The sequence below is a fragment of the Pituophis catenifer genome, unplaced genomic scaffold, assembly GCF_029215685.1.
Source record: "Pituophis catenifer annectens isolate HBS135680 unplaced genomic scaffold, rPitCat1.0.hap2 SCAF_1, whole genome shotgun sequence".
Taxonomy (NCBI): domain Eukaryota; kingdom Metazoa; phylum Chordata; class Lepidosauria; order Squamata; family Colubridae; genus Pituophis; species Pituophis catenifer.
Window position 1 is genome coordinate 234937375 of NW_027256881.1, and position 25521 is coordinate 234962895.

The window sequence follows — 25521 nt, forward strand, 5'->3', positions numbered from 1 at the left end:
GGTGGAAGAACTGTAACTGCGGGGCTGGAGGGTCTTTCAGGCTGCCCTGTGCCTGGAATATCTAGTTTCCCCCCATATACCTGGCGTTAGCCACGGGGCTCACGTGAAGCGATCTCCCGCTGGGGGTGGGAAGGGGGTGGTTTCTGTAAGTTCACCAGAACCGCTGTACAGATTGGACAAAATTTGCAGCTGAAAATCTTGTAACAGGCTCTAGCTATTACCAGTCCTGTTTTCAGAGGTTCCACCCCTTCCCCGTCTGGTGGGATTGCTAGGCTTTCGGTATCTAACAGACAGAGGAAGAAACTACACTGTTCCTTTAATATGAAAAGAGGAAAAGTTCAGTATCTAAACTTGAAGTGGTTGGGGCAGGAGGGGGAGAGCATTTATCCTGCTCCTGGATTTTGAAATTTTATTACTGGCACTTATCCCATGCTTAAAATAGAGAAGTCTCTGGAGTCTGGCTTGTTATAACTATAGCCATCTATGCCTTGCTGCATTGTTCATGTTACTACTACAATGACTCAGCAGGTGATTTAAAAAAAAAAAAAAAAGTCTGAGGAGTAGTTTGGAAAAACACAGCATCATCTCTTTTTTTTTTCAGCCAGTAAGACCACTGAATTCAACTGCTGTTGCCAACTAGGATCTTCCTAAAATTCAGCAGGAAGGCTCAAACTTTCTCACAAGATCCTACTGAGCGATAAACAGTGGCGCCATCAGGACAGAACTCACAGCTTTATCAGGAAATCTTCAAAGGCAGTAGGAGTGGTGTACCAGACTGATATAAAAGAGCACAAATCATTATCAAGGGACTTCCTCTATGATATGGTCAGAGTTGAAAATCACCTAACTGCATCATTGACCACAAACACCAGTGAGACACCAACAAATATTGATATGACATTTTGTGATCAAAGAACAAGTCAAATGCTGGAATTCTCAAGTCTCTTGGCAGTTGTCTGTCCCTTTACAACAGTCCCATGTTTCTGTCTACAATAGTTACCACAACAAATAATGTTAAGGCTCCAAGAGTTAATTTATTGTGATAAGCATATCACGAGCTGATCATCACATCTAATTATTGGGAGTACAATATAGTTTTTTTGTATAGTATAATGCATCAATTCTTGAACATTTTGAAATAACTTGGCTTGCATTCTGACTTGATTTGGGTGTTGGGGCAAATACTGTACTGGTGGTAGGGCCTAGCCAATTATGGCTGATCTCAAAAACTAAGGAAGGTTGAACTTGGTTACTACTTCTTGGACAGAAAGATAGCAAAAATGCTAAGGCTGGAAACTGAAAAACATCCCAGAAGTTGGCAGTAGGGAAACACCTTTATATTGTGGCCCAAAAACCTACATGGAATAGTCCATAGAATTATTGGGAATTGAGCTTGACTTGGAGATCGTAACAATACTGCATTTTCTCTTATTTCTCTGGACATAGCTTGCTTGAACATGTGGGGAATGAGAGCAGAACGTTTCATACAGTGTTTAACATCCTAGCTGCATCTGCACATGGTTTTGAGTCAGAATAGATACAATCTCCAGGTTCAGGTAAGTCTTAATATTTGAACTCTGCTCAGAATCATCCCTTGGTCCTCCAATCCAGTCAGTTATAAACAGTAACAACACATCTCATAACACAGTATTAACCTCTTAAAATTACTGAGGCAAAATAAAGCTACCTTCCATTTAATGTACCAAGTGAGTATTATGACTAGCATTAGTGTTCTAATGTTTCAGAGAAGAACTTGGATTGTCCGGGGATTGTCCATTTTTCAAAATATGCACCTCGCACATCTGAACAAAATCAGATGCCCTGGAACCTTCCATACTTTCCTGAACGAAGGAATAGAGAGTAGAAAGGCTATACAAAATGAACACAACTAATTAATGGTTATTGCAATTTTAGTAATATTAGAAGTATTTTAAAAAAAACTATTTGACAGGTTTTTATCACATGGCCTCATAAAGCCAGCAAGATTTTGTCACACAAATTACATTTCTGTGAATGACCACTAGGGGGGACATGTAAGGCAGGAAATTAGAGCAACAAAATTGATCTTGTTCTGTACATATTACTGTAGTAGTAATGATTCCAAGAGTTGACCACTGGTCAGATATGAGATTTCAGGATTCTCATTATTCACAGAACATAGTAATTTGTACTTCAAATTCTGTGAGTCAATAAACCATATATGGCACCCAAGAAGACGACAGGGGAAAGGCTTCAGGAAATACAGAAGCAGACAAAAATGAGCAAGGAAGCAAAAAGAAAAATGCATAGCGAGCAAATATCCAGAGAAAGAGGAACCTGACAAAAGAATTACTGGGGATGGAGGTTTAAGAGGGGGAAAGCACAGGGAATTAAGGCAAAGAAATGTTTAACCCAAATATGAACCATACTCTAGGGCAGCCTTCAACCTATTGCTCCCTAGATGTGCCTCCTGTCCTCCAATTAAAGCAGAGCACAATGGTGGCAATCTGAAATAAGGGGACAGCAAAAGAAAAATGCAAGGAAGCTGCTCAATAAACAGAGTGGCTAAAACAAATGTAATAAACTAAGGTGTGTCCTGAAAAGCAATGTCCCGAGATAGAAGTGACTGCTAAAATGGAAGAAAATGCAATTTGGAAGAGGGAGAAAAAGAAGAGCTTGGTAAAACTCCTCACAATCTCAGTGGTGTGTTGCTAATCCTTGATCTGGAAATTCTGCTATTTATTGCTTCCACTGTCACCATAGCCTTGTAAGTAAAAGGAAGATGGGAGACTAAGAAGGCACATATGCTAAGCATTTCATATAATAATTTAAAATAATCAAATATATTATTGACTGCAAGTTTTGATTCTAGAAGTAGGACCACTTTCTCTTGTTTGACCGAGTTCATAAAAATGAAAGATTATCAAACATACGGAATTCTATGCATTTGGCTTGTTGGAAATGTTGCACAGACCTGACTGGTTAAGTAATTCTTTGTGAACAATCCACTAATTCCTTCTTAAGACATGCTACCACAGTATGATCATTCAAACCACAAACTGAGTTTTTTTTTTTTAAGTAAACAAATCAGCTTGTTCAGTAATTTAAACATGATCACAAGTACCACAAACGGAGCCTCACATTATGTTTATATGAGAGCCACACAAACTGTGACCAAGATAGTTGAAACTGAAGAAAGCTACCAAAAGCAGATGCTGGTTTCATGTTTTTTATTTAGTATTCCTGCTGCCCAGAGCTCCCCGTGCCTGGTCCTCAGACAGCAGGAGAAAACTGCTCAAGAGTGGACCCAGCTCTTCCCTTTAGACCCACTGGGTTCAGTTTTTAAAAAAGCACACACCTCCGCTCCCTTTCTAGTATATATCTTTAAAGATATAAATAAAATAAATTAAACACGGGAAGAGGGGAGAGCAGCAGCTCATGATGAGGAAGGGGGAAAAAAGACAGGAATGAATATTATTCATCAAGCTGCAGCCTGACTTCAGTCTTACTGCAAATATCAATGCATTGAGCTCCTGGATCCCACCCCCTCTATTGCCCAAATCCCCAAGAGGCCAAAACCCATGCAAAGACAGAAGCTGCAACAGCACACTTCTAGCAACCTCAAAAAAACCTGCAAGCTCATCTGAAAAAGAGAAACATCTTCTTTGATTATTTTTCCATTCTTTTCTATCAGTTTTTGCTCCTTTTCTCTTACTCCCCTTCTCTGTGCTGTAGAAAACAATTCCTCCATGAAGGATAAAGCGGTTAAAAAAAATTTACAAGAAATAATATTAAAGGACGGAACCAAGTGAACCACAGGAAATGCAGAAGGTTCTGTCTTCTCACTTCCAGCCTGACCCCAACAGGAAAAGGGGCAAAGCATGGAACCCAACCCAACCCAAAATACAATGGCAGCAAGGAGAATTAGGCTGGGTGGTGTGAGGCTTGAGCAAGGCCGAGGGACCCCTTGCTAGCAGGCTGGGATGCTACTTCTCTGTCAGAGAGAGCTGGAGGATTCGTTGCAGCTCCTCATCTTCTTCACGGCGTTGGCGCTCCCGTTCTTCCTGCTCCCTAGACGACAGCTCCATGGCCAAACGCAGCTGCTCATCAAAGCTGGGGTAAGGTGGAGGCAAAGCTGAGGAACCGCTTCCATTGGTGCTGAGTGCTGGGTTGCCCTCCGGAGCAGGCACATCATTCCCACCTCCAGACTCCACAGGGACCAGGCCTGGCCCTGACTGAAGGAACATGCTTTCTTGGATGGCCCTGAGAAGGAAGAGGGAAGTTTGTTGCATCATGAGAAAGAGACAGGAGTTGCTCTTCTGCTTGTTCAACAGGTGTACTGCAGCCTACCTTACTTAAAGGCCTTCAAACATATCTTTGCCCATATTCACAAGTTAGCATTCTGATTGCCTGGCTCAATCTTGAGTTTCTCCTTGCTCATACAACAATTACAAAAGAGCCTCTGGCTACCAGTACAAAGCAATGGGTCAGCTTTTGATTCAAGCTGTTTGTACCGATTATAAACTCTGTATGCTAACAACAACCTTCTGAATTTACTACATTTCCTAGGTAATGGTAACATTTTGTTGTTGTAATAAACTCATATTCACATAATGGATCACTGCCTGAGGACAGATACTCTTTACTACCTCCCATTACACAAGGCTCTTTTCGATTTTGTGATTTTTTTTAAAAAATGTCCTACTATTTCCAAATCAGAATGTGACTCATTTAATCAAGCACTTAAAACATAGTAGTTAATGGGACATATCACACTGAATTGATTCTATTTATCACAGAATATTTGTAACTTAACAGTCATAGCAACATCTGGATATCCAGAGAAACAATTGTGGACTGGGAAGCAGTTTATTATCATCTGCATTTGCTTATCTGTACCGACCATCTATTCAGATGCTAATGTTGAGACTGCAGCTGCTTTCTCAAATCTCTTGCTTTGCAGATATGTTGCAATTACATTTTTCAGAATTCTTATAGGTGAAAGACAGGAGGCTGGGAAGACTGTATAGATAGTCCTCAACTTACAACATCATTCAAAATTAGAACAGCATTGAAAACAGTGACTTATGGCTGTTTTTCACATTTACGACCGTTGCAGCATCCCCATGATCAGGTAATCAAAATTCAGGTGCTTGACTCATAGTTATGACAGCTGCAGTGTCCTGGGATCATGTGATCACCTTCTGATAAGAAAAGTCAATGAGGAAGCCAGATTTACTTAACAACTGTGTTAGTAACTTAACAACTGCAGCTATTATTACTTATCAACTGTGGCAAGAAAGGTCGTAAAATGGATCAAAATTCACAACTGTCTCATTTAGCAACAGAAATTTTGGACTCAATTGTGGTCGTTACTCGAGGACTACCTATATATACCTATATAGGAGAAAAAGTGGGACTTGAAGAATACTTGTGAGCATTAACAATTTTCTACAAAGGTTTTTATAAAATACACTATTTTCTTCCATGCATGGATCTGAAACCTTGAAGTCTCAGTTCAAGAAAACATAGGCTACTCCAAATTAGTGGAACTGTTCATGCACAGAATTTTTGGGCAACACACCAGAAAGGAGCGGCTGAATATAGCGCAACAAAAAACAAACATTCTGGGGAAATTAAAAATTCTCTGGCTTTGAAAAAACACAAACTAATTCAATAGCTAAACCTTCCTAGGAGAGAACACTGAGCTGTTGGCAACATCATTACCAACTAGGCTTTTCCCCAGGTGCTAGCCACCTTATTTTGGAAGGTAGAGCAACCAGAAAATGAGTTTAATCCATGGGCAGGCCCATGCTAGAACAGGTGAACTTCAGGCACAAAAGCTTTATGGATCTTTGTGTTCAGAAGTAAATTGGAAGCCACTTACGTTTTTAATCATTGGCACAATGTATCCCAGAACCTGGGTCCATTTGGCAGCTGAGCAAGCATTATTTGGAATGAATGGCGGTTTGTGAAACCCTGCCATGTGTAGTACACAAAATACTTACGTTTTACTCCCCTAGGTTGGGACGTTTCCATAAATATACAATGGAAACCATATAGGTCTCCCACAACAATCTGAACTATAGGGGCAATTGCAAATTGAATAATTTGATTCGGAATAGGCTAAACACTGTCTCTAGACATATGAAAGAAGATGTATTTGTTTCTTTTTTTCTGGATGAGATAAAGTGGAGCATTTAAATTATCAAATAAACCGTGTCCATTTCTTTCTATAGCTTTTCATGGGTTTGCTGCAAAACTGTAAGATTCACAATTCTTGGGCTTACCTAAATTGCTATTTAGTGCATTTTTCCCAAGTGCTCCTGGGAGTGTTCATGTCTATTTTCTTAAGCTGCAGTAGTTTGCTGCTGAAGTCTTTTTTAGTCTTTTTTAGTTTTTTAGCTTTTAAATTGTCAATGGGTTTTAATTCGAATTGTTTTAAATTTGGGCCAAAGTTATGTAATTCTTTTAATAATTTTAAATTTTGTATTGGCATGTGTTTTAGTTCTGGCTGTGCACCGCCCTGAGTTCACTAGGAGAAGGGCGGTATACAAATTGAATAAAATAAATAAAATAAAATAATAAATAATTCTCAGAATAATTCCAGGGAGGAATAGCAAAAGATGATGGCTGCTTCTGCTGTAAACTTTCACCAGTCATTTAGAGGTTACTAAACTACATGCAGTAATGATAGAAAAAGCCTAAGGCTTCCTATTAAGTGCATTTAAAGCTCAAAACAATTTGGGAGACAGCAATAGGCTTGTGATACTGCTGTGCAGAAACTGCTGTGAAATGAATACTGGACACATCCAGGGTAGATACACATTGTTTTGCCACAAGCAAGATGAACTAGCACAGCAACAGGACTAATGCAAATTAACACCTTTCATTAACAAACCATCTGTTTTGCATTCAAATTCACCGTGTCAAATTTGCTGATGAATTACAAGTCAGTGATTTCGTACTAAATTCTTTTAAATTGGCTTGCTGAAAAATGGTAAATTTGAGATCTGTTAGCTTAAGGAGTGGGCTATGCAGTGCATTAAACCATGATTTAAGTTATAATTTACTGAACAAGTCATAATTGTGTCATTTGTAAATTAAGCTAAACACTAAACAAAACCAAAACTGATCAGTGGCCTACAACAAACACTTGTGCTGACAGCCCAAGTTCAAGACCTGAGTGCCATGCAACGGGGTGAGCACCCATTCCTGCCCCAGTTCCTGCCCACCAAGCAGTTTGGAAGCATGCAAATACAAATAAGTACTGCTTCAGTGGGAAGGTAACAGCCTTTGGAGTATAGCCATGCTGGCCACATGAACACAGAAAATATCCTTGGACAACGCTGGCTCCCTTGGCCAAAAAACAGATGAGCACCGTGCCCTAGACTTGGGTACAACTGACAAGGAAACCTTTTACCTTAACTTTAAAAATATGCATATTGGTTAAAACTCATATAATTTTGATTATATTTTAATGTATTTTATTAATCTTGTTATAACGTACAGGTAGTCCTCGACTTATAACAGTTTGTTTAGTGACCGTTCAAAGTTACAATGGCACTGAAAAGTGACTTAAGATCATTTTTCACACTTACAACTACTGCAGGCATCCCCATGGCCGTGTGATCAAAATTCAGACACTTGGCAACTGACTCATATTTATGACGGTTGCAGATCATCAATGGGGAAGTCAGATTCACTTAACAACCATGTTACTAACTTAACAAATGCAATGATTTAACAACCACTGTGGCAAGAAAAGTCGTAAAATGGGGCAAACTCACTTAACAAAAGTTTCACTTAGCAACATACATTTTGTGCTGTTGTGGTCGTAAGTTGAGGATTATCTGTATTTCATTAGCTGAGTTAAGAACATGCATGGGGAAACCCATAGTACTCGTGGATAAGAAAGCACAATTTTGGGGGGGGTGTTTTAGCACATGAAATTCTTAGCTTATCCACATGTATGCTTAATATACATGTAAATGAACCACAAATTCAACAAATTAAAAACAATGCAAATCAGAAAAATCAGAAGTAGACATTCAGTCAATGGAGTCCTTAGCTGGCAACTACAATAGGCCAGTGGTGAAATGTAAAATTTGTTACTACCGGCCCTGGGGATGTGGCTTGTTGAGGGGGGAATGTGACTGGGTGGGCATGGCTAACTTTTTTTTTTTTTACTTTTAAAAGCATTTTTTCTACAACCTCTTTGGCCGAAGAGGTTGTTAAAAAAATGCTTTTAAAAGCCTCTGACGATCCCAGCTGAGCCGCACAATCATCTGAGGCTTTTTTTTTTTACCTTCAAAAGCATTTTTTCGGCTGAAGAGGTTGTAGAAAAAATGCTTATAAAAATAAAAAAAAGCCTCTGATGATTGCGCGGCTCAGCTGGGCATGTGGGGGAGCAGGGATTTTTGCTACCGGTTCTCCGAACCACCCGCGCCCTCGCTACTGGATCAGGCGATCCGGTCCAAACTGGGAGCATTTCACCCCTGCAACAGGCCTCCTGCCACCTCCTACTGCATTTGCTTTTGATAAAATGATTCAAATTTCTAAGGGTTAAATAAAGGGAACAGCTTCTAAGTTCATGATCAGTAAATAAACATAATTTTAAGAAGTATTCCAGGGAAAAGCAAGCTGTTCTCCTGTAGAATATGTCTATATTAAGCACAAAAAAGATACAGTAGAAGATTTCATGCTCAACAGACAGGATGACATAACAGAATGACATACAAGGATGACATCCTTGTTTAAATCTGCCAGAAACAGAAGTCAAATACTAAAATAATAGATTCACACACTCCAATATGTTATATTATTATTTATTAAATTTGTTTGCCACCCATCTCATTGCAAGTTGGCTTAGTTGTGATTTTGCGTGAATCCAGTCATTACTGTATAATCTGTGGTTTATAACAATAGAAGCCAGAAATCTGTTTCAAAATGACATAAATATTGAAGATTTTAAAAACCTGAGGATATCTTGTGTTAAAAATACAAAACTTTTAAAGATTTTTTCAAAGAAAAACAAAATAATGATTTAAAATAGCAATGTTTCTTATCTCTTTTTCCTAACAGCATTTTTTCTCTTCCCATTGCCCTTTTAAAATTGCTTTTCTATCTGCAAAATTTCAAGCCTATATTAGGTTAAATATAACCTAAAATGTTGGAAATACAGCTTGATGGGGAAGCACTTCTATAGTAAAAGAATGAAGCAACCTTTACTGTTTTCTTGGATCTAAATGTCAACCCACCCACAGCAGTTTCTTTAAAAAGAAAAAAAAAAACTTTTCGAAAGGCTATCAGAATTTGGTTATACACATGTGATTGTAAATAACATTTTCCTAATTTAAAATATTTTATTCACATGCCATGAATTCAGACTGTATTGGGCACAGAAAAAAATAGTTCTATTGCCACCAAGTGCAGCATTAAATAGGACAGACACTGAGAAATCAATAATTCAAATATATCCCTAGAATGCAGATAGAAGCAGGTATTTTTTTTTCAAGAAGCAGTCTTTTTAAAGTATTTATATAACCTGACCATGGCAGAGATAGCATGCCTCTTTCTCCTATTCACAGACTAAATGTATTTTTAAGACAATCACTCCTACCATATGTGTAATAACTAAAAGTACGATTCTTATTTCAGGCCTAATAATTTTATCTGTAAGCAAATGTATGAACCATTTAGGGTACAAATTTTCCTTTAAGAAAAAAAAAATAGTCATAGTTCTACTGTCAATATCAGATTTCTCTTAAAACCAAACCAAACCAAACTACATAATCATGCTAGTGACATCCCAGAAGCCAGAAATGAGCTAATGAACAAAATCTCTTAATAGCTGGGAAAGAAGTTTCCATGCCCTGCATAGTTCTTGTCCCTTCCCATAACTAGCAGAAGAAACCAAATAAATATATGCATTTTTTCCCTTTAAACTACATAATTATGAAGGAAAGGTGGAGAACTTAAACTAGGAGGATAGCATGCAATTGTCTTAATTCATGCGGTTCCTGGCACCTTCTCACAACCAACTTCTGTTCTTCTAGTAGCAGCCATTGTTTCTAAAAAAGAAACAGTCTGGCAGAATAGCTAGATATGTATGTAAATGGATGGTATGCATTTTACACAAATACTCACCGTTCCAATTGTAGTTCCTCATCATAGGATGGCGGATTGGATCCTGGTCGTGTGTTGGTCAGAGCTTCCCAGATGGTAACCTAATAAAACATGGAGTGAAGAAATAAAACTAAAAAACAGAGTCGGTATCATCCAGTAGTAGACATCAATTGGAAACTTGTGGGATAATTAATTATTTAACTAACTAATCCCGTGACTTGTTGGTCTGAGATCATGTTTAGCTTTAGGTCCTCCCATCACTGATCCCTAATAAGCATTAAAAAGCACCAGTAAGACTAAATTTAAGTCCCCAGTGCTATATCTAAACTTATCAACAAAGAATTATCTCCAGTAAGTGACAACATCTGGGGGTTTATTTGCTATGTTGTCCTCCTACTTTTGTCTCGTACCACACAACCTTCTTAGACCACAGACCCTGTTTTCAAGAACCAGTTAGACATGCTTCTCTGCTAAATGAATACAAAGATTTTCCCACCACAGTCCAGTTGCTGCCCTCCCAATCACCTGATCTGTCTCTGTGCCAGCATCCAGGAGACTCTGTTGAATGGCAAATTGGAGTAGGTCATCGTCCTCATCTCTCATGGGCTCCGTACGGCCTGCACCCAGCATTGTGTAGCCTTGGGGCACCTCAAATACAGATGGATCCACTTCACAGGGGAAAGGGTATACTAGGGGCAAGGAGAATAACATAACATAAGAGCCATGGTGGCGCAGTGGTTAGAATGCAGTACTGCAGGCTAGTTTTGCTGCCTGCTGGCTGCCTGCAATTTGACAGTTCAAATTTCACCAGGCTCAAGGTTGACTCAGCCTTCCATCTTTCTGAGGTCGGTAAAATGAGAACCCAGATTGTTGTGGGCAATATGCTTTGTAAACTGCTTAGAGAGGGCTGTAAAAGCATTGTGAAGCGGTATATAAGTCTAAGTGCTATTGCTATAACAGTAATTACAACAGGGATTGGGAAAATAGCAATAGCTATACTACATAAAACCAAAGGCATATCTAGACAGCATCCTGTTTTGACCATCATCAGTTAGAAGCCACAGGGAGACCTACAAATAGGATGTAAGTACAATGCCTCTGTCTGTTTACTGCCTAGAAAGAAAGGCATATTAATACAGAATCACTGTGACTAGTAGTACCATATCCACCATTAAGTTGTCTATATTGTGTTGACATTGTCTAAAATTGTGCTCAAATATAAGAGTTTGAATGGATTTAACTTTGTCCTATGTTAGTTAATCTCACCTAATCTCTGTCTTACTTCCCCATAACAAAAATAAGGTTCTTTTTTGATCAAACCATATACTTTCCAGAATTAAAGCAAATACACTAAACCTTCCCAGGTGAACCAAGACATAACAGGTTGGCAGAAAGCTGGCATAACTCAATTTTCTCAGAACAATAGAGAGGGAAAGCACAAGACTAAATTAGTGAGATCTATTATTATGCCAGAGTAGTTATAACAGCAAAATCTAAAATGAAAACAACAACTGGAAATTGTTTTACTGGCTCCATGAATCAGTCCTGGATAGGCAAAATAAGAGCTTCACATTGCACAGATTGTGAAAAGTTTGGGCAAATTCTGTGTAGAATCCTTTTAGATAGCATTTTCTGAGGTGAAAGGGAGAGAGAATCAAGTGTGAATTAAATATTTACAGTTGCTGTTGTTAGGGCCAGTATGGATCTCTGCTAGGTATACTCCCTAGAGTAAGGTACGTGGATGAAGGAGAGGAGTTATGGACAAGAACAACATGGTCTTAAGAGTCATTCTTTTAACTATCTTTTCCAGAGCAAGCAATTGTTCAGCAGCTATTCCATGGTAAATTTATTTTTTGATAGTTTTGGAAAGTAACAGTGATGTAATGTCACCACTCAAGTGGACAAGGCATAGATTTTCAGGAGGTTCCTTTGGGACTTGGGTTGTATTTTAGACAAATAAAGTTTTTTTGGGAAGTTTAAACTTTTTTAAAAAAAGCAAGAGGAACATTCACACTTTTGTTTGATAAAAAATATTGGCATAATTTCTGAGGTGCTATGGGAGTAACAGAAGCAGGGCCTAAGACCCATGTGCAGTTTATGGGATGCAGATTGCACAGCCTGTTTTATCCTTTCCTCTATTACTTCTTCAAATAATTCAGTATGCACTGTTGGACATTATCTCTTCCAGCTCCAAAAGCTTCTTTCCTCTTTCTCTTTATCCAATTTTACATCACTGAAGCCATAGAAGCACTGGGCATAATTTTGATAAGAGCTGTGCCTCTCTTTGGCCTTTGATCTTACCTTTAGTATTGCTGGCTGCCTCTGCCCCAGCACTTAGTTCCTCGCTGCTGCCAGGGGATTGGGTAGGAGTACAGATCCGCACTGAGCTGAGTGGCTCATCACAGCCACACAAATTACTGAAAGTGATCCTGGCATTGAGCACGTGGAAGAGAGGGATCTCTGAAAATGACAGGGAAAACTTACAGAAAAGGGAAAGAAAAGAATGAAAGGATGGGAACTATTTATTTTCAGGTCTCTTGCTGTTTTCATACAGAACCCATCAAAACATTATTAATAAGAATATAATGATATAAAGAGTCCTGAAGCTGGACTGGACCAAAAGCCATCTAGAGTAGCCAACATTCTACTACAATGATTAATGAAATGCTTCTATAGATCAGGTATGCAATAGTCCCCTCTGTTTTCTGTTTCTCAGTACCTGGTCTTCAGAAATAAATATCAGCAACCACTGATCTACTGTTACATCCAACTCTGCCATACATCATTCCTGCCATATTCCTGTTGCTACCTGCTCCCTCTGCTGCACTTTGTCTTCTAGTTCCACATTACAATAGTTAGCACCATTACTTGCCACTCCCATTTCCAGTTTGTTTTGCATCTCTCTCACCGATTTTAACTGGGAAGCCAGGAGGTAACTTGAGGGTGATGAAATCACGTAACTTGGCAAAATGAGCATTGCTGATCGCCATCAGATCAATGATAGGTGTCACCTGCTCCACCAGGGAGAGGGGATGGTCCTCACAGAGCCACAGAGTGGCCTTGAACCTAGCAAAAGGAACAAGTCAGTGTGTAGAACTTCACTTTCCTCCATCTTAGCACACCAAAAAGATTAGCTGTCATGCTCACCCTTATGGATTTTCATTCTCACCCCCCAAAAACATCAATGCTAGCCTTCATGTCTTGCATTTCCCATTGTATATCAATGCTGCGCTATCTTTCCCATCTGCACTCACCTCTGAACTTTGTTGGACATCTCAATAGGGCGGCCAATATTACGGGACTCCAAGTTGAAGTTGGGGTCAAAGTATTCCTCAGGGGTAATAGATGTTGGGTTTGTGGGACTGGCTGACTGCAGCACAGGGGCCTGAAAAATGGGGAGCAGGATCTACTCTAAGCAAAGGATTCTAGCAATAATTGTAAATACCATATAAATGCCAATTCTCATTCCCCACCAGTCCCACCAAACTGGTCCAGCATAAGTCTCTTGTTGCTGCCCTCCCTCCCCTTTAGTGCAGATGCCTCAGCTAGCACCCTTTTCCCTTTGCAGGGAAGGAACCTGACCTTGCTACATACCCCATTCTGGGCAGCATGCTGCTGGGCAATTCCTAGGAAGGACTGGAATGGAGTCTTGGAGCCTGTATAGTGAGGAAAGGACATCCAAAAGAGTTAAGTCCTATGTTTCTTCTCAAAGAAGCCCTTCAGTTATAATTACCTATTTTTATCTTATAATGCTTATAATGTTTCTTTAAAACATTTCTGTCCTATCTGTTTGTTACAGCTTTCAAGGTGGCATACAGCATAGAACTTGTGCTTTTGATATTAAAATAAACATCCTGATGTACTAAACATTTGCAGATAAAACAGTTTTTTAGCAGTAGCAGCCCTTGAAAGAGAACAAAATACTACGGAAAATGTCTCTTTTATTTCTACGAAAATGAGCATCTTCCTAAGTGAACACTTTTTAACATTATAGTGCAACAGTTACATAGGACTGAAAATGAAGTGTAAACCAAGGCTCCTCCAACCTCCAAATATTAGCCTGGCCCCCAGCAACCCTTTCTTTAGAATCTTAGCAGCAGCAGAGCACTGTTGAAAGAAACAAAACCAAAAAAGTTTTCATTGGCCTGCCTGGTCTCCAGCTAAGTTGTCCCCTCGTGCAAATCTTAAAACTATTCCATTATGTGGAACAACTATTTTCCTTAATTTGTATTTCCCTCATTGAAAAAAGAGATGAGAGATATAAACATAATTAAACATAATAATAATTGCATAATGCATTGAAACTTGGTGTCTTTTCTTCATTGCTGCAGAAATGGGGAAAGCTTCATGTCACAAAATGCTTATGTATGTCTCAGTAATGTATCTGATTGTAATTTGCCCTTTTCTTTTACTAAAACCCCTACTACTACAGATATAAGAGCGGACATTCACTACTCACTTATTTTTTTAAAAAAAAAATTAAAAATAAATTTAGAAGCTTCCCAAGAGACCCAAAATGATTCTGAGCTGCTTACACTTAAAATAAGAAAGCAGTAAAGAAGAACTTAAGCATCTGGATAGATCAAGTAACAACCAATCACCCAGGACACTTCCAACATCCTATTCCAAGAGTAACCAGGTTTTTAACAACTTGTGGAATGACATCAGGGAAGGAGGTAAACAAATCCCTGGGGAGGTATAATTCCAAAAAGCAGACACTGCAATAGAGAAGTCAATGCCTTTGACAAATGGCATTGCTTGATCAAGGGTTCTTGAAGTACATCAACCCTACCAGATCTTACCAGATGAGCAAAACAATAAGTGGTCTTCATAAAATATGGACCTATGCCTTAAAGGCTTTTTAGGTGACCAATAATCAATATTGCTCTTGAAACAGTAGTATCACCTGGGCATTTCAAAGCATGCCCAATAACTGTCCGGGAAACCATTTGTAGCTTCCGAGTGCTGTTCAAAGGCAGCCCAAGTAGGGTACATGACAATAGCTCAATATTTACCTGGCCTTTCTAATTATACTCTTTTTTTACAACAACAAGCATCTTACAAAATGTCAAAAGAATTTGTCCCATATTGCCCACTCCTAATATTGGGCAAGACTTTTACTTATTTACTTATCTACCTCACCTTTCCTCCAAGAAGCTAAATGTCCTTGCCCATTTATTTTACACTAATAAGAATCTGGTTGCTAGGACTGCTAAGATAGGGAATAGGACAGGTGAGTGCAGGAAAGTAAATACCGTATATAATTGTGGATAAACCTATCTGCAGGTAAGTCAACCCTAAAAATTTCAACCAGAATACATGAAAAATGTGCCACCTGCAGATAAGCCATCCCTCAATTTTTAAACTGCAATGACAGCCAGGAAACTGCAAATTGTTATGTCATCTTTTATAAAACCATGTGATTTTAAGGCTATTACAGTCTTTAAAAACTCTGAGCCCTGGTCTACAGAGAAGCCAAAGCTATTTTTTTGGGTATATTTTGGAACCTAACATTCTCAGCTTATCCATGAATATATATTGTATACTTTCTCCAGAGCTGATTGGTATTTTCCCTAATTATAGAAAGGAATGATGAAGTATGCAAATTACTCATCTCTTTTTACTGATATAATCACTGGTATTCTGGAAGTCCAGCACAAGAAAGCAGAAGCTTCCACAATTGCAAGACTGGATCTGTTTTTCAACATGCATTCACTGCAAATACAGTTTTTATCTCATTAAAAAAAGTCTTTAAAAAAAACTTTTAATATTGCAATCCTGTATTATCTAAATGTGTAAGAGTAAGGCATATTGATAAATTAAATGCATTGTCAATATAGAATCCTCTTTTTAATTACCTGAGAGTAAATCCCACCAAATTTATTATTTAAAAATGCCAGCAATATTAGCTGGTGTTTCATTTTAATCTCTATACAATAGTTTGATTGTTGTTTTGATACTGTACTGATTTATTTACTACTTTTATGAGATTGCCTGGAGTGAAAAGTACCATATAAATTTCATAAATAAATGAACAAATGAGAAATCAAGAATCACCTCAGAGGCCTCTCTGTGCATTTTACGTAAGAATTCGAAATTTACCCTTTGTTTAAAAGACGCTACATCTAGATTTCTGAGTAGGTTTCTTATTATTCCATAAAGACCGGCACTTGTAATCTTGTTATTCAAAAATCTTTCTTCCTATACTGCTTTCTACTTTGCCCCTCCCCCCCTTTACATACTATTTTATCACAAGTAATAGAGCTATAAAGTTCATCAGGTTAGTCATTATCTCTCAGTTCAACTTATCTCACAGGGATGGAGAGATAGAACACTGGACATAGCAGTGCTTTATTCAGTGTATTCAATTTCAGGGAAAGATATACACATAATAAGTAAGTAAATGAAATATAAATATTCCACATTGAATTTGCTGAGGACAAGACAACCGAGGTCAAAAGAACAACTACTAGAGAGAGAGAGAATGGAACTGGAACTATCATGAGGACAAATTATTTACAGCATAATAGACTGGTTAAGTCAACATGGGTTCAAAACTGGAAGTAGTGCATGTGTGCTCTACCTTTGTTGCGTGTTTTGTCCTGGTCAGACAGGTGCTCGGTACGTGTTTTGGTGATAAGCTCCACATTGCTGGCACTGTAAACCTGGAGAAGCACAAACCCATTTATATTATTTGATTTCCTCAAACCCTGCTGATTAGAAATACATAAGATAAGCTAAATCTTGACATTTATGTTGGACAATTATACAAGGAAGACAGAGAATTGTACCTTGGCTTCATAACCACTGATTACTTCCATTTTCTCCGAGCGCCAGCCCCAGATTCCAGACTTGTTCCTGAATAGAAATATATTCCTGAGTGAAATATGACAATGGCCCAAATTTGCAAATAGAATGGGTTCCTTTTTCAGTATAAATTCTCAAACTCTGCTGAAATGATAAATAATTTTGTGTGATCTCCCCACAAGAAATAAAGTTGTCGTACTATGTTCTGACAGGATTCCCACTATCAAACATACCTCCTCTTTTATCTGGAGAAAACTGGCGGTCAGCTTCATTAGGAGAGCAGAAGGGCATTTGGTTTTTTAAGTGTTTTTAAGTGTTTTGTTTATTGTTTTTAATTAATGGGGCCAAATTTATATATGTATATTTTAACTGTATTTTAATATTTGTACTTGATGTTTTTACTTGGCTGTTCACCGCCCTGAGTCCTCAGGGAGAAGGGCGGTATACAAATTCAAAATAAAATAAAATAAATAAATAAAAATAGTACTCTAGCTGCTTGTGTGCAACCCCAGAGTTGCACATCAAAAACTGAATCACTGTCAGAACTCACATGCAAGTCATCTGGGGTTCTGGATACAAGTCACCTTAATTGTGCACACAGCCAGAGCCCTGTCAGACCATGTTCTTGTTCTGTCTTTGGTACATACCTAGCACAGCTGGATTGTTACCAGGATCTGTCACTATTCGACAGTTTTATTCATGGATGAGGTTACATAAAACCTTTCTTTATTTGAACTGCACTTCTTTTCCTGTTTCTAGAGTTTTCTGGTGCCTATCTTTGCTCAGAACCTCTGGAGGATCTATGCTACCAGGAGAACTTCTTCTCTGGCATTATTTTTCATGACATTTGGATAGGGATGGTCTTCCTTCGCAGAAGGGAATGTACTGCTTGTCTCCTGGCCAAGTTTTCCAGAATTGCCGAGACATCATTCCTGTTGCATCTCAGCTCTGCCCACTTTTCTCAAATTTCTCTCTCACACCCTGAACAATGGATGTGCAGTGCCAGCAAATTCCAAGTGACTGACTTTTTCTTCCACCCTGTTGTTCCCCCTTCCCAATCCAGTCAGGATGGATACATGGAAGCTGCTGGGCAGCAGACTGAACAGGAAAGGCCAGGCTAGAAAACCTGTTGAGAGTTCAGGAAGGATGCCTTGTAGATGGCCAATGAGGACACATAGCAGGGAGCTCTGGAGCAGCAAGATGTGGAAGTAGCAAATCCTGAGGTCACTCTTGATAACATGAGTTCTATCAGTTATACAATTTTGGTTGTACAAGTCTGGATTACAAACATACAACTGGATCACTGCCAGTCCATGCATTCTTCTGCCTGGATAAGCAGACAGTCAATTCATAACACCAGGGTGAAACCAAGTAACTCAGGAATGATGTGGCCCATAGTTGGAGAACCCCTCACCTAAAAATATTAATTACATTAAATTCTGTTAATGCACAAATAGACGGGGAACCCGCCTATACCGCTACCTTTAAAAAGCCTTAACTAAGGAGACAAAGTGGAGTTTCTAGAGCGAGTATTTTCTTGTGTAAGGAAACCTGATTTTCCAGTAACCAGACCAAAGGCAAAAGAAGGGTGTTGAACTGTATTTTGTTATAATAAACTTCAAGCCATTTCCAATGTAAGGCTTCCTGCAAAAACTATTTAGTGCTGAAAGAATCAGAGAGACCTTCTTTCCAACTTGGGTCTCACTTCTCCTCGGCTCCCTCTTATGATATAAGAACATCAAGCAGTTTACTGGATCAAAGCAAAATCTTCTGTAGTCTCTCTTGCTCTTGCCCCAACAATTGCCACGCAGGGTCACTATGTTCCTGCTCCTCCCGCACAACCCCCCATATATAGGCACTGAACAATACATTCCCTTCTGTCTGCCAAAACTCACCGCTCGAAGGCAATATTCTTGGTATCAAGGTGGGTGGAGACAATAGGAGACGTGAGGCGGCTGGCAACATGTTCCTCCGAAGGCTGCATGGCAGGCAGCATCAGCTCGGGCTCATGCAAGGCTAATGACAATGTCTCAGTGTACACAACCTGCTTGTCATGGTCAACTTCCATCACCACAGCATTCTCATCTAAATAACAGGGGGAGGAGAAAGAGGATGAAAATGCAACATTGGAAGAAAAACACTTTCTACCAAAACTACACGTCACTGAGCACACGCCCATCTCCCAAGAAAGGGATATTCTGACCTTCGCCTTTAAAGATGTAGCTGCGCCGGCCCCGCTGCCAGGTCATGTGCTCAAAGCCCAGTAAGGTAGTGTCCACCCGCAGGTTTTCACCCCGCTTCCATACCCGATACACATCGCTTGGACATATTTTCGAGACAAGAGGCACTGCAGAGACAGAGGAAGAGAATAAACAGAGGCATAAGGATCATTACCTGGAACTATTAAATAATGAGTCACATTTGTACAAGACTGTTCTTCCATGAAGGAATTATAGCCTCTTTAAAAGTAGGATAAGATGAGACAGCACCATGCCTAAGAGTAAACAACAAATTTAATAGGTCCCTGAGGCATCTGCGTGGGACCTTCTCAAACCTTCCAAATTATCACTTAAAAACTCTGGAGCACTACTTGTGTTATCACATGTTAAAAACTCCTGGATAGATAGCTCATGGAAGAAGCCACTAAACTGACTGTAGTAGAATTCCTTTCTCACAAAACAAAGACTTAGTTCATGTGCTCCACTAATGATGAACTTTTTGAAAGTTTTTGAAAGTTAGTGGCCAAATCTATTCTGAAAAGTAATGATAATAACCAAACAAGGAAACCTTATTTCTTAGTTCAAATATTTTTCTGCAACCCCATCTTCTCCTGCCATCTTTTCTATCTCATATTCATTTTTTCTCTTTACTCACTGAATTAGACATCTGAAGTACTGACTTACCCCAGCTGGTAAACTCCCACTTCATTTCCACATAGAAGTCAGGGGCCTGAGGAAATGGAAAACTAATTCACTACAAACCAGAAGTGAGATCAGTACAAACAAGAGAAGGGACAGGAAGATACAACCTCTGTATGTTTTTCCTTTGAAATAGACAAGGCTTTAACACCATGACCAATCTTTTGTCAGTGGGAGTGTATTATGCAATTAGGTTTAGCAACTAGCAAGGCCAAGAATATTTCAAAAGACATTGAAGAAGAAAGGATTTAAAAGTTCAGTGCCGATGTTTTCAGCAATGCCCAGTAATTACTTCTGAAATCCTGAAAGTGTGCTGTTCAAACATATTTCCTACAAATTAATATGGCAAAGAAATAGTTGTATCACTGTATATTGTATTACTACACATACTTCTGATAGAAATAAAGGATTTAATGTTGTTAACTGGAAATAGTCCTCAATTTACAAGGGGCTGCTTAATGACTGTTCAGTTATGATGATTTCTTACAACTTGTCCTCAACGTTGCAACTATCACATCACCTCTGCAGTCACACAATTGCATTTTGTGCACTAGGGAGATGGCTCATGTTTATAACCAGAAGCAGCATCCCAGGATCATATGATTGTGTTTTGTAATGTTTTTTGCCATTTTCCAGCAAAAAGCCCAAACAGTGCCTATTGGATAACTTGGATTCAGACTTACAACTATGTAATTCGCTTAATGACTGCAATGATTCACATAAAAACAAGTTCGGTCATGTGGTGGCTCAGCTTACAACTGCAACAATTTACAACCAAAATCCCAGGCTCAATTGTGGTCATACATTAAGGACTACTTGTATCTAGACTATTATTTTTTAAACCAAATGCAGCCAGACCTTTGGAAAAACAGAAGAACAATCCACAAGAACAGAGTTCTCTAAACGTATGCTCTTTCAAAGTGCAAGATTACATCTCTCATAATACAAGCCAACATGTTTTTCTGAGAGGCGCCAAATTGAGAAAAGCTGCATAAGAAATTGTTTGACAGGGTTTAATTTCCTCCTCTTTACAACTTTTGGCAAGATATTTGACAAAACCTGTGGATGGATATCGCAAAATAAATATTTGCAGACCCCAAAAAAGAATGGAAAATACTCCAGTTCATCTGGAAGATTATATTAATACATACTCTGCGTAGTTTGTTGAGTAATTCTGGAATACCAGCCAGTCGTCGTGTGGCACGCTGGTAATCACGGTATTGGAGTACCAACTGTACCATCTCTGGATCTCCAGTGCTTACAGCCTCTTGAAGGACTAGATGCCAGGGAGAAAGTATAAAGAAACAATCAGTTTCTAGCTTCTTGGATTTTCTTTCTGTTTCATCATGCCCTACCTTATCTTTAACGCCAGATGAATTTTACTTCTATTCTCACATCCAATTAGCAGAATCAGATTCAACCTCTTTATCTATCTATCTATCTATCTGTATCTACTGTATCTACTGATACAGATACAACTGACTCATATTTAGGATGGTTGCAGTGTCCCAGGATCACGTGATCACCTTCTGCAACCTTTGCTTTGCAAACAAAGTCAGTTTGAAGCCAGATTCACTTAACAAACGTGTTATTAACTTAACAACTACAGTGATTCACTTAACAACTGTGGCAGGAAAGGTCACAAAACGTGGCAAAATTCACTTAACAATTGTTTCGCTTAACAACAGAAATTTTTGGTTCAACTTTGGTAGTAAGTCAAGGACCACCTGTGGTCTATTGGCAGTCTTAAAACACATACACAGTAAGAAGCATTTATGGTCACTTCATAGACACATTTGGACAAGCTTGTCCTTTGCCAGAAACTTTGTGTGAAAGATAAGGAGTTGTCCAGAGGCTTGAAGGAAGTGAGGCTTTATTGCCTCATGAGAAAACAAAACAATGGTTTCCATCCTTCACTGTCTATTCCTCACAGCAGACCAGATGTCACAAGCCCTTAATTTTTCAATAGTTTTGCCTTCTTCTGTCCAACTTTCAATCCTTTCCAATTTTCTACCTTTCCCTGCCTGCCATATAAGAAATTATTTTATTTTAAAAACGAATCCTGGAGCCCATTTTATCTATTTGATTCACTCCCATACTCCCCATTTGATAATCTGCCCCAAAATATTTTAAGTGCTCTAGGCTAGGAAATTTGCATACTAACAAGCAAAAAACCTAACTATTTTTCACACTGTTAAGCAGTTTTTTTTCAAATTTGTGCAAACTAACAATTTTTTGCCACAGAAGCCAGGAAGTAAAGGAGGGACACTTAGTTCCTCTAGCAATACAGACTTTCAACTATGTCCTACCTGTCCAGCCATTGGCATTCTCCTGCCCCACACTGGCATTGTGTCGCAGCAGCACACGGACAGATTCCAAGTTCCCAAGGGACACTGCCAATTCCAGAGGTGTTCGGCCACGTGGGTCAAGCATTTCAATATCATGCTGCAAAAGAATCAGAGGATTAATAATCTCGATAAGAAATGTTTTGCAGGTAAAACAAGCATGGTGTTTAACTGCAACTGCAAGCTCGATCAATTTTCAGTGCTAGGATTCAGTCTTGAGAATGGCCTTGTCCAAATATTTTCTGTTAAAGAATGCCATTCAGCCAGTACTTGTTCTTAGATACTGCTCTTCTTTATCTCTAAGGCCATCCACAATTAGATATAATTCATATAGTTAACTGAACTAACACAAAGGTCAATAATAGGAATTCTAATATAGTTTTATCCACTAGCTGAAGGACTGAAGAACCAACATTGGTATTTAATGTAAATTAGTGCATACAGTAGTATTTCAGCCCATGAATTATTTTGTAATACAGTACTGGTATTCAGTTCTGACTTCCTGATGAAAGAGTCTTGCAATGTTATCTTCCAGAGTTTCCTTATTATAAAGGTAGCCATTCACACCAACAAACTTTCTTTCCTTCTGACAAAAGGGACCAAGATCAGCCCAACTGGATTTGCTTTTTAATGACAGAAGGTATACACTACAATGCCTACTTACACAGTAAATAAAAAAATAAAAATGAAAAATGAAAGAAAAACATGTTTTTGAGCAGTGTGGTTAAGATTATTTAGAGGAGGTTAATTTAATAAGCATCCGTCCTACATAATCTAATAGCTACTAACACTGTAGCAAGGAATTATTGGTTGTTTTTTTTTAAAAACCAGTTGATTTGTAATTCACTAGTGGGAAATAATATTCCAGGCTTGTTTCAATGAAGGATGCAACTATCGCAACTCTGAGAAACTCATCCAGCTCAGCTTAAAAATGAACGTCGAGGGGGCAGAAACTGTTGTTCCATGATATAAATTTTTCAGAGATATTTGACTCACTAATGGATGAACCTCAGATTACCAATTAAATTCAAAGGGAATACGTGGGTTGAACCACTAAATACCTCACATACATTTTACACAGGATGGATGGATAGGAAGGAAGGAAGGAAGGAAGGAAGGAAGGAAGGAAGGAAGGGAAGGGAAGGGAAGGGAAGGGAAGGGAAGGGAAGGGAAGGGAAGAGAAGAGAAGAGAAGAGAAGAGAAGAGAAGAGAAGAGAAGAGAAGAGAAGAGAAGACTTGCTCAAAAGGTCTCACACTTCTACCCCAAATCGTTGCCATTTATAAACTTGTTACTCTGTCCTGACGTAGTATTCCCAATATGGTATGCTATGCTCTCTTACAAGCTCTTCTTCAGAATTTCCACATTTGTAGAGATAGGGAGGAAAAAACAAAGGATAAACAGGACACAGTAATTGCCTTTAGCACCATATTTATAAACTTCCAGAAGTATCTGGATAGCTAGATGACTCAAAATATTATTTTTCCAAAATTCACTTTCCAGATGCCCCAAATAATTTCCTCTTTTTCTTTCAGAAAAACAACGCGTAGGATTTTTTTTACTTTCTGAAGTATCACCATTTCATAGCATAGACTTTTGACAACTCAAATGAACTGATCCCCATTTTGTCTCAGTTCCAAAACAATTATCAGGCAAGATTCTCTCTATAATACATAGCCCAGGTGTTCTGGTGGGTACTGTTCTCCTCGTTTTAACCTCCAGGTAGAAAAGCATATATATAAAAGTAGCAGGAATCCAACAAACTACCAATCTGAGACGGTCTACCCTGTTTCCCCCAATATAAGACATCCCCTGATAATAAGCCCAATCGGGCTTTTCAGCACATAGCAATAAGGCCAAGCGCTTATTTCAGGGTTCAAAAAAATATAAGACAGGGTCTTATTTTCGGGGAAAATATATCATTTTTTTGTAACATGTGCCTATCCAATGCATGATGTTAATCTGCAGGACAAACAGGAAGTGAAATCTGCAAAGCATTTTTGATGATGTTAAACAGTGGACTGGAGAAAGCACAAACAGGCACAGGCTCAAATAGCCTATACTAAAAAAGTAGTAAAAGGAAGATTTGCAGCAGTGACTTATAGAATCTTTTAGAGTCATCCATCCATCCCTGGGTAGCGTATATATAATAGTAACGATGACCATAGCGGCAACTATGGTTGAATATAAGTCCTAGTGTGAAGTCTTCATTTTATTTGTTTAAGTGTAGAAATGGCCAAAGAAAGAGCCAGAGTCAACTGGGTACACATATGCTTAAGTTTAATAATATTTTATCATTTACCAAAATGGTGGCCATCTATACATTATGTGTCCTGAATAAGAAGCTGAAATGGGAATGAGAATAGGAAACGCTTGCCCTCCACACCAGAGGATGTTATAATCATTAGCATGGCAGGGGCATGTACGCCAACTACATAAGATCCTTAGCAAGGTTTGCCCTCATATACCCTGTCTGGGGGAAGCTGCAGAGTAAATATGACTGAAGGCATGCTAGACTGTGGGATTTCAAGCTGAGTGCCAAAAAGGAGGAGTACTCTTTTCTTTGAAGTGCCTATTGTTAAGGTAGGTCTAGTATGCGGGGATTTCCAAATGAAATGTGGCTTGATCTACAGAACTATCCTCCAACTGCTCCTTGGGTTGTAATGGAGAGGAAAGAAAGAGAGTTCTGAGACAGGAGAGAAATAATGGGAGATGCAGCACCAGGGGTTGTGTTACCCCGAGACTGAGGAAAAGAGTGATCCCAACTAATATCTGGAAATATTCGTCGGACATTTTCCCATGCCAGGAAGGAGGAAGAAGGGAATTCATTAGATGCCGGTTCCAAGTGAAATCTAGATCAGAAGTAGCCATCTCGGGGTTAGGGCCAGATCACAGGCCTCGTTCACGGCCCCCTCCCCTTGACAGCCAGAGGATGAAATGGGGAGGCAGAAGCTCGGGACTCTCTCTCCATCACGTCCCCCTCTTCCCTGCGCCCCTCGGCTCGGGCTGAGAGGGAAAGGCGGGATGGGCTGGGCGGATAGGGCAGAAAAACAGACGTCCCGGGCCGGGGAGGGGGCTCCGCGTACCTGTCCCTTGCGCAGCTCGCTGTCCAGCGCCTGGTGCCGGTTGTGCCAGACGAGCAGGTGCAGAGGGAAGGCGTCTGCGAAGCAGGCCATCCCGTCACCATGTCCCGCGCCTGGCCGGGTCTCCGCTCCGGTCCCTCTCTGCCCGAGGCCTTCCCGGGTGACGGCTACCCAGCCAGCAGCAGGAGGAGCAGCAGCAGCAGCAGCAGCAGTTCCCGTCCTGCTCGCCTCTGCGCTGGGCCCGCTGCGGTGGCGGAGGCGCT

General features: G+C 39.4%; 1 protein-coding gene across 1 annotated transcript; it reads right to left on the minus strand.

The window, feature by feature from the left end:
• Positions 1–3194: 3194 nt before the first annotated feature.
• Positions 3195–25521, minus strand: ANKRD13D (ankyrin repeat domain 13D). The gene is made up of 15 exons (XM_070957211.1): positions 25262–25521; positions 22142–22277; positions 20984–21108; positions 19818–19863; positions 19118–19261; positions 18810–18999; positions 16899–16965; positions 16691–16772; positions 13702–13763; positions 13362–13492; positions 13016–13173; positions 12409–12567; positions 10633–10796; positions 10129–10208; positions 3195–4242 (listed from the first exon to the last, which is right to left on the minus strand). Exons 1-15 carry the CDS (start codon positions 25349–25351, stop codon positions 3966–3968), a joined length of 1911 nt encoding a protein of 636 aa, XP_070813312.1. The 5' UTR covers positions 25352–25521; the 3' UTR covers positions 3195–3965.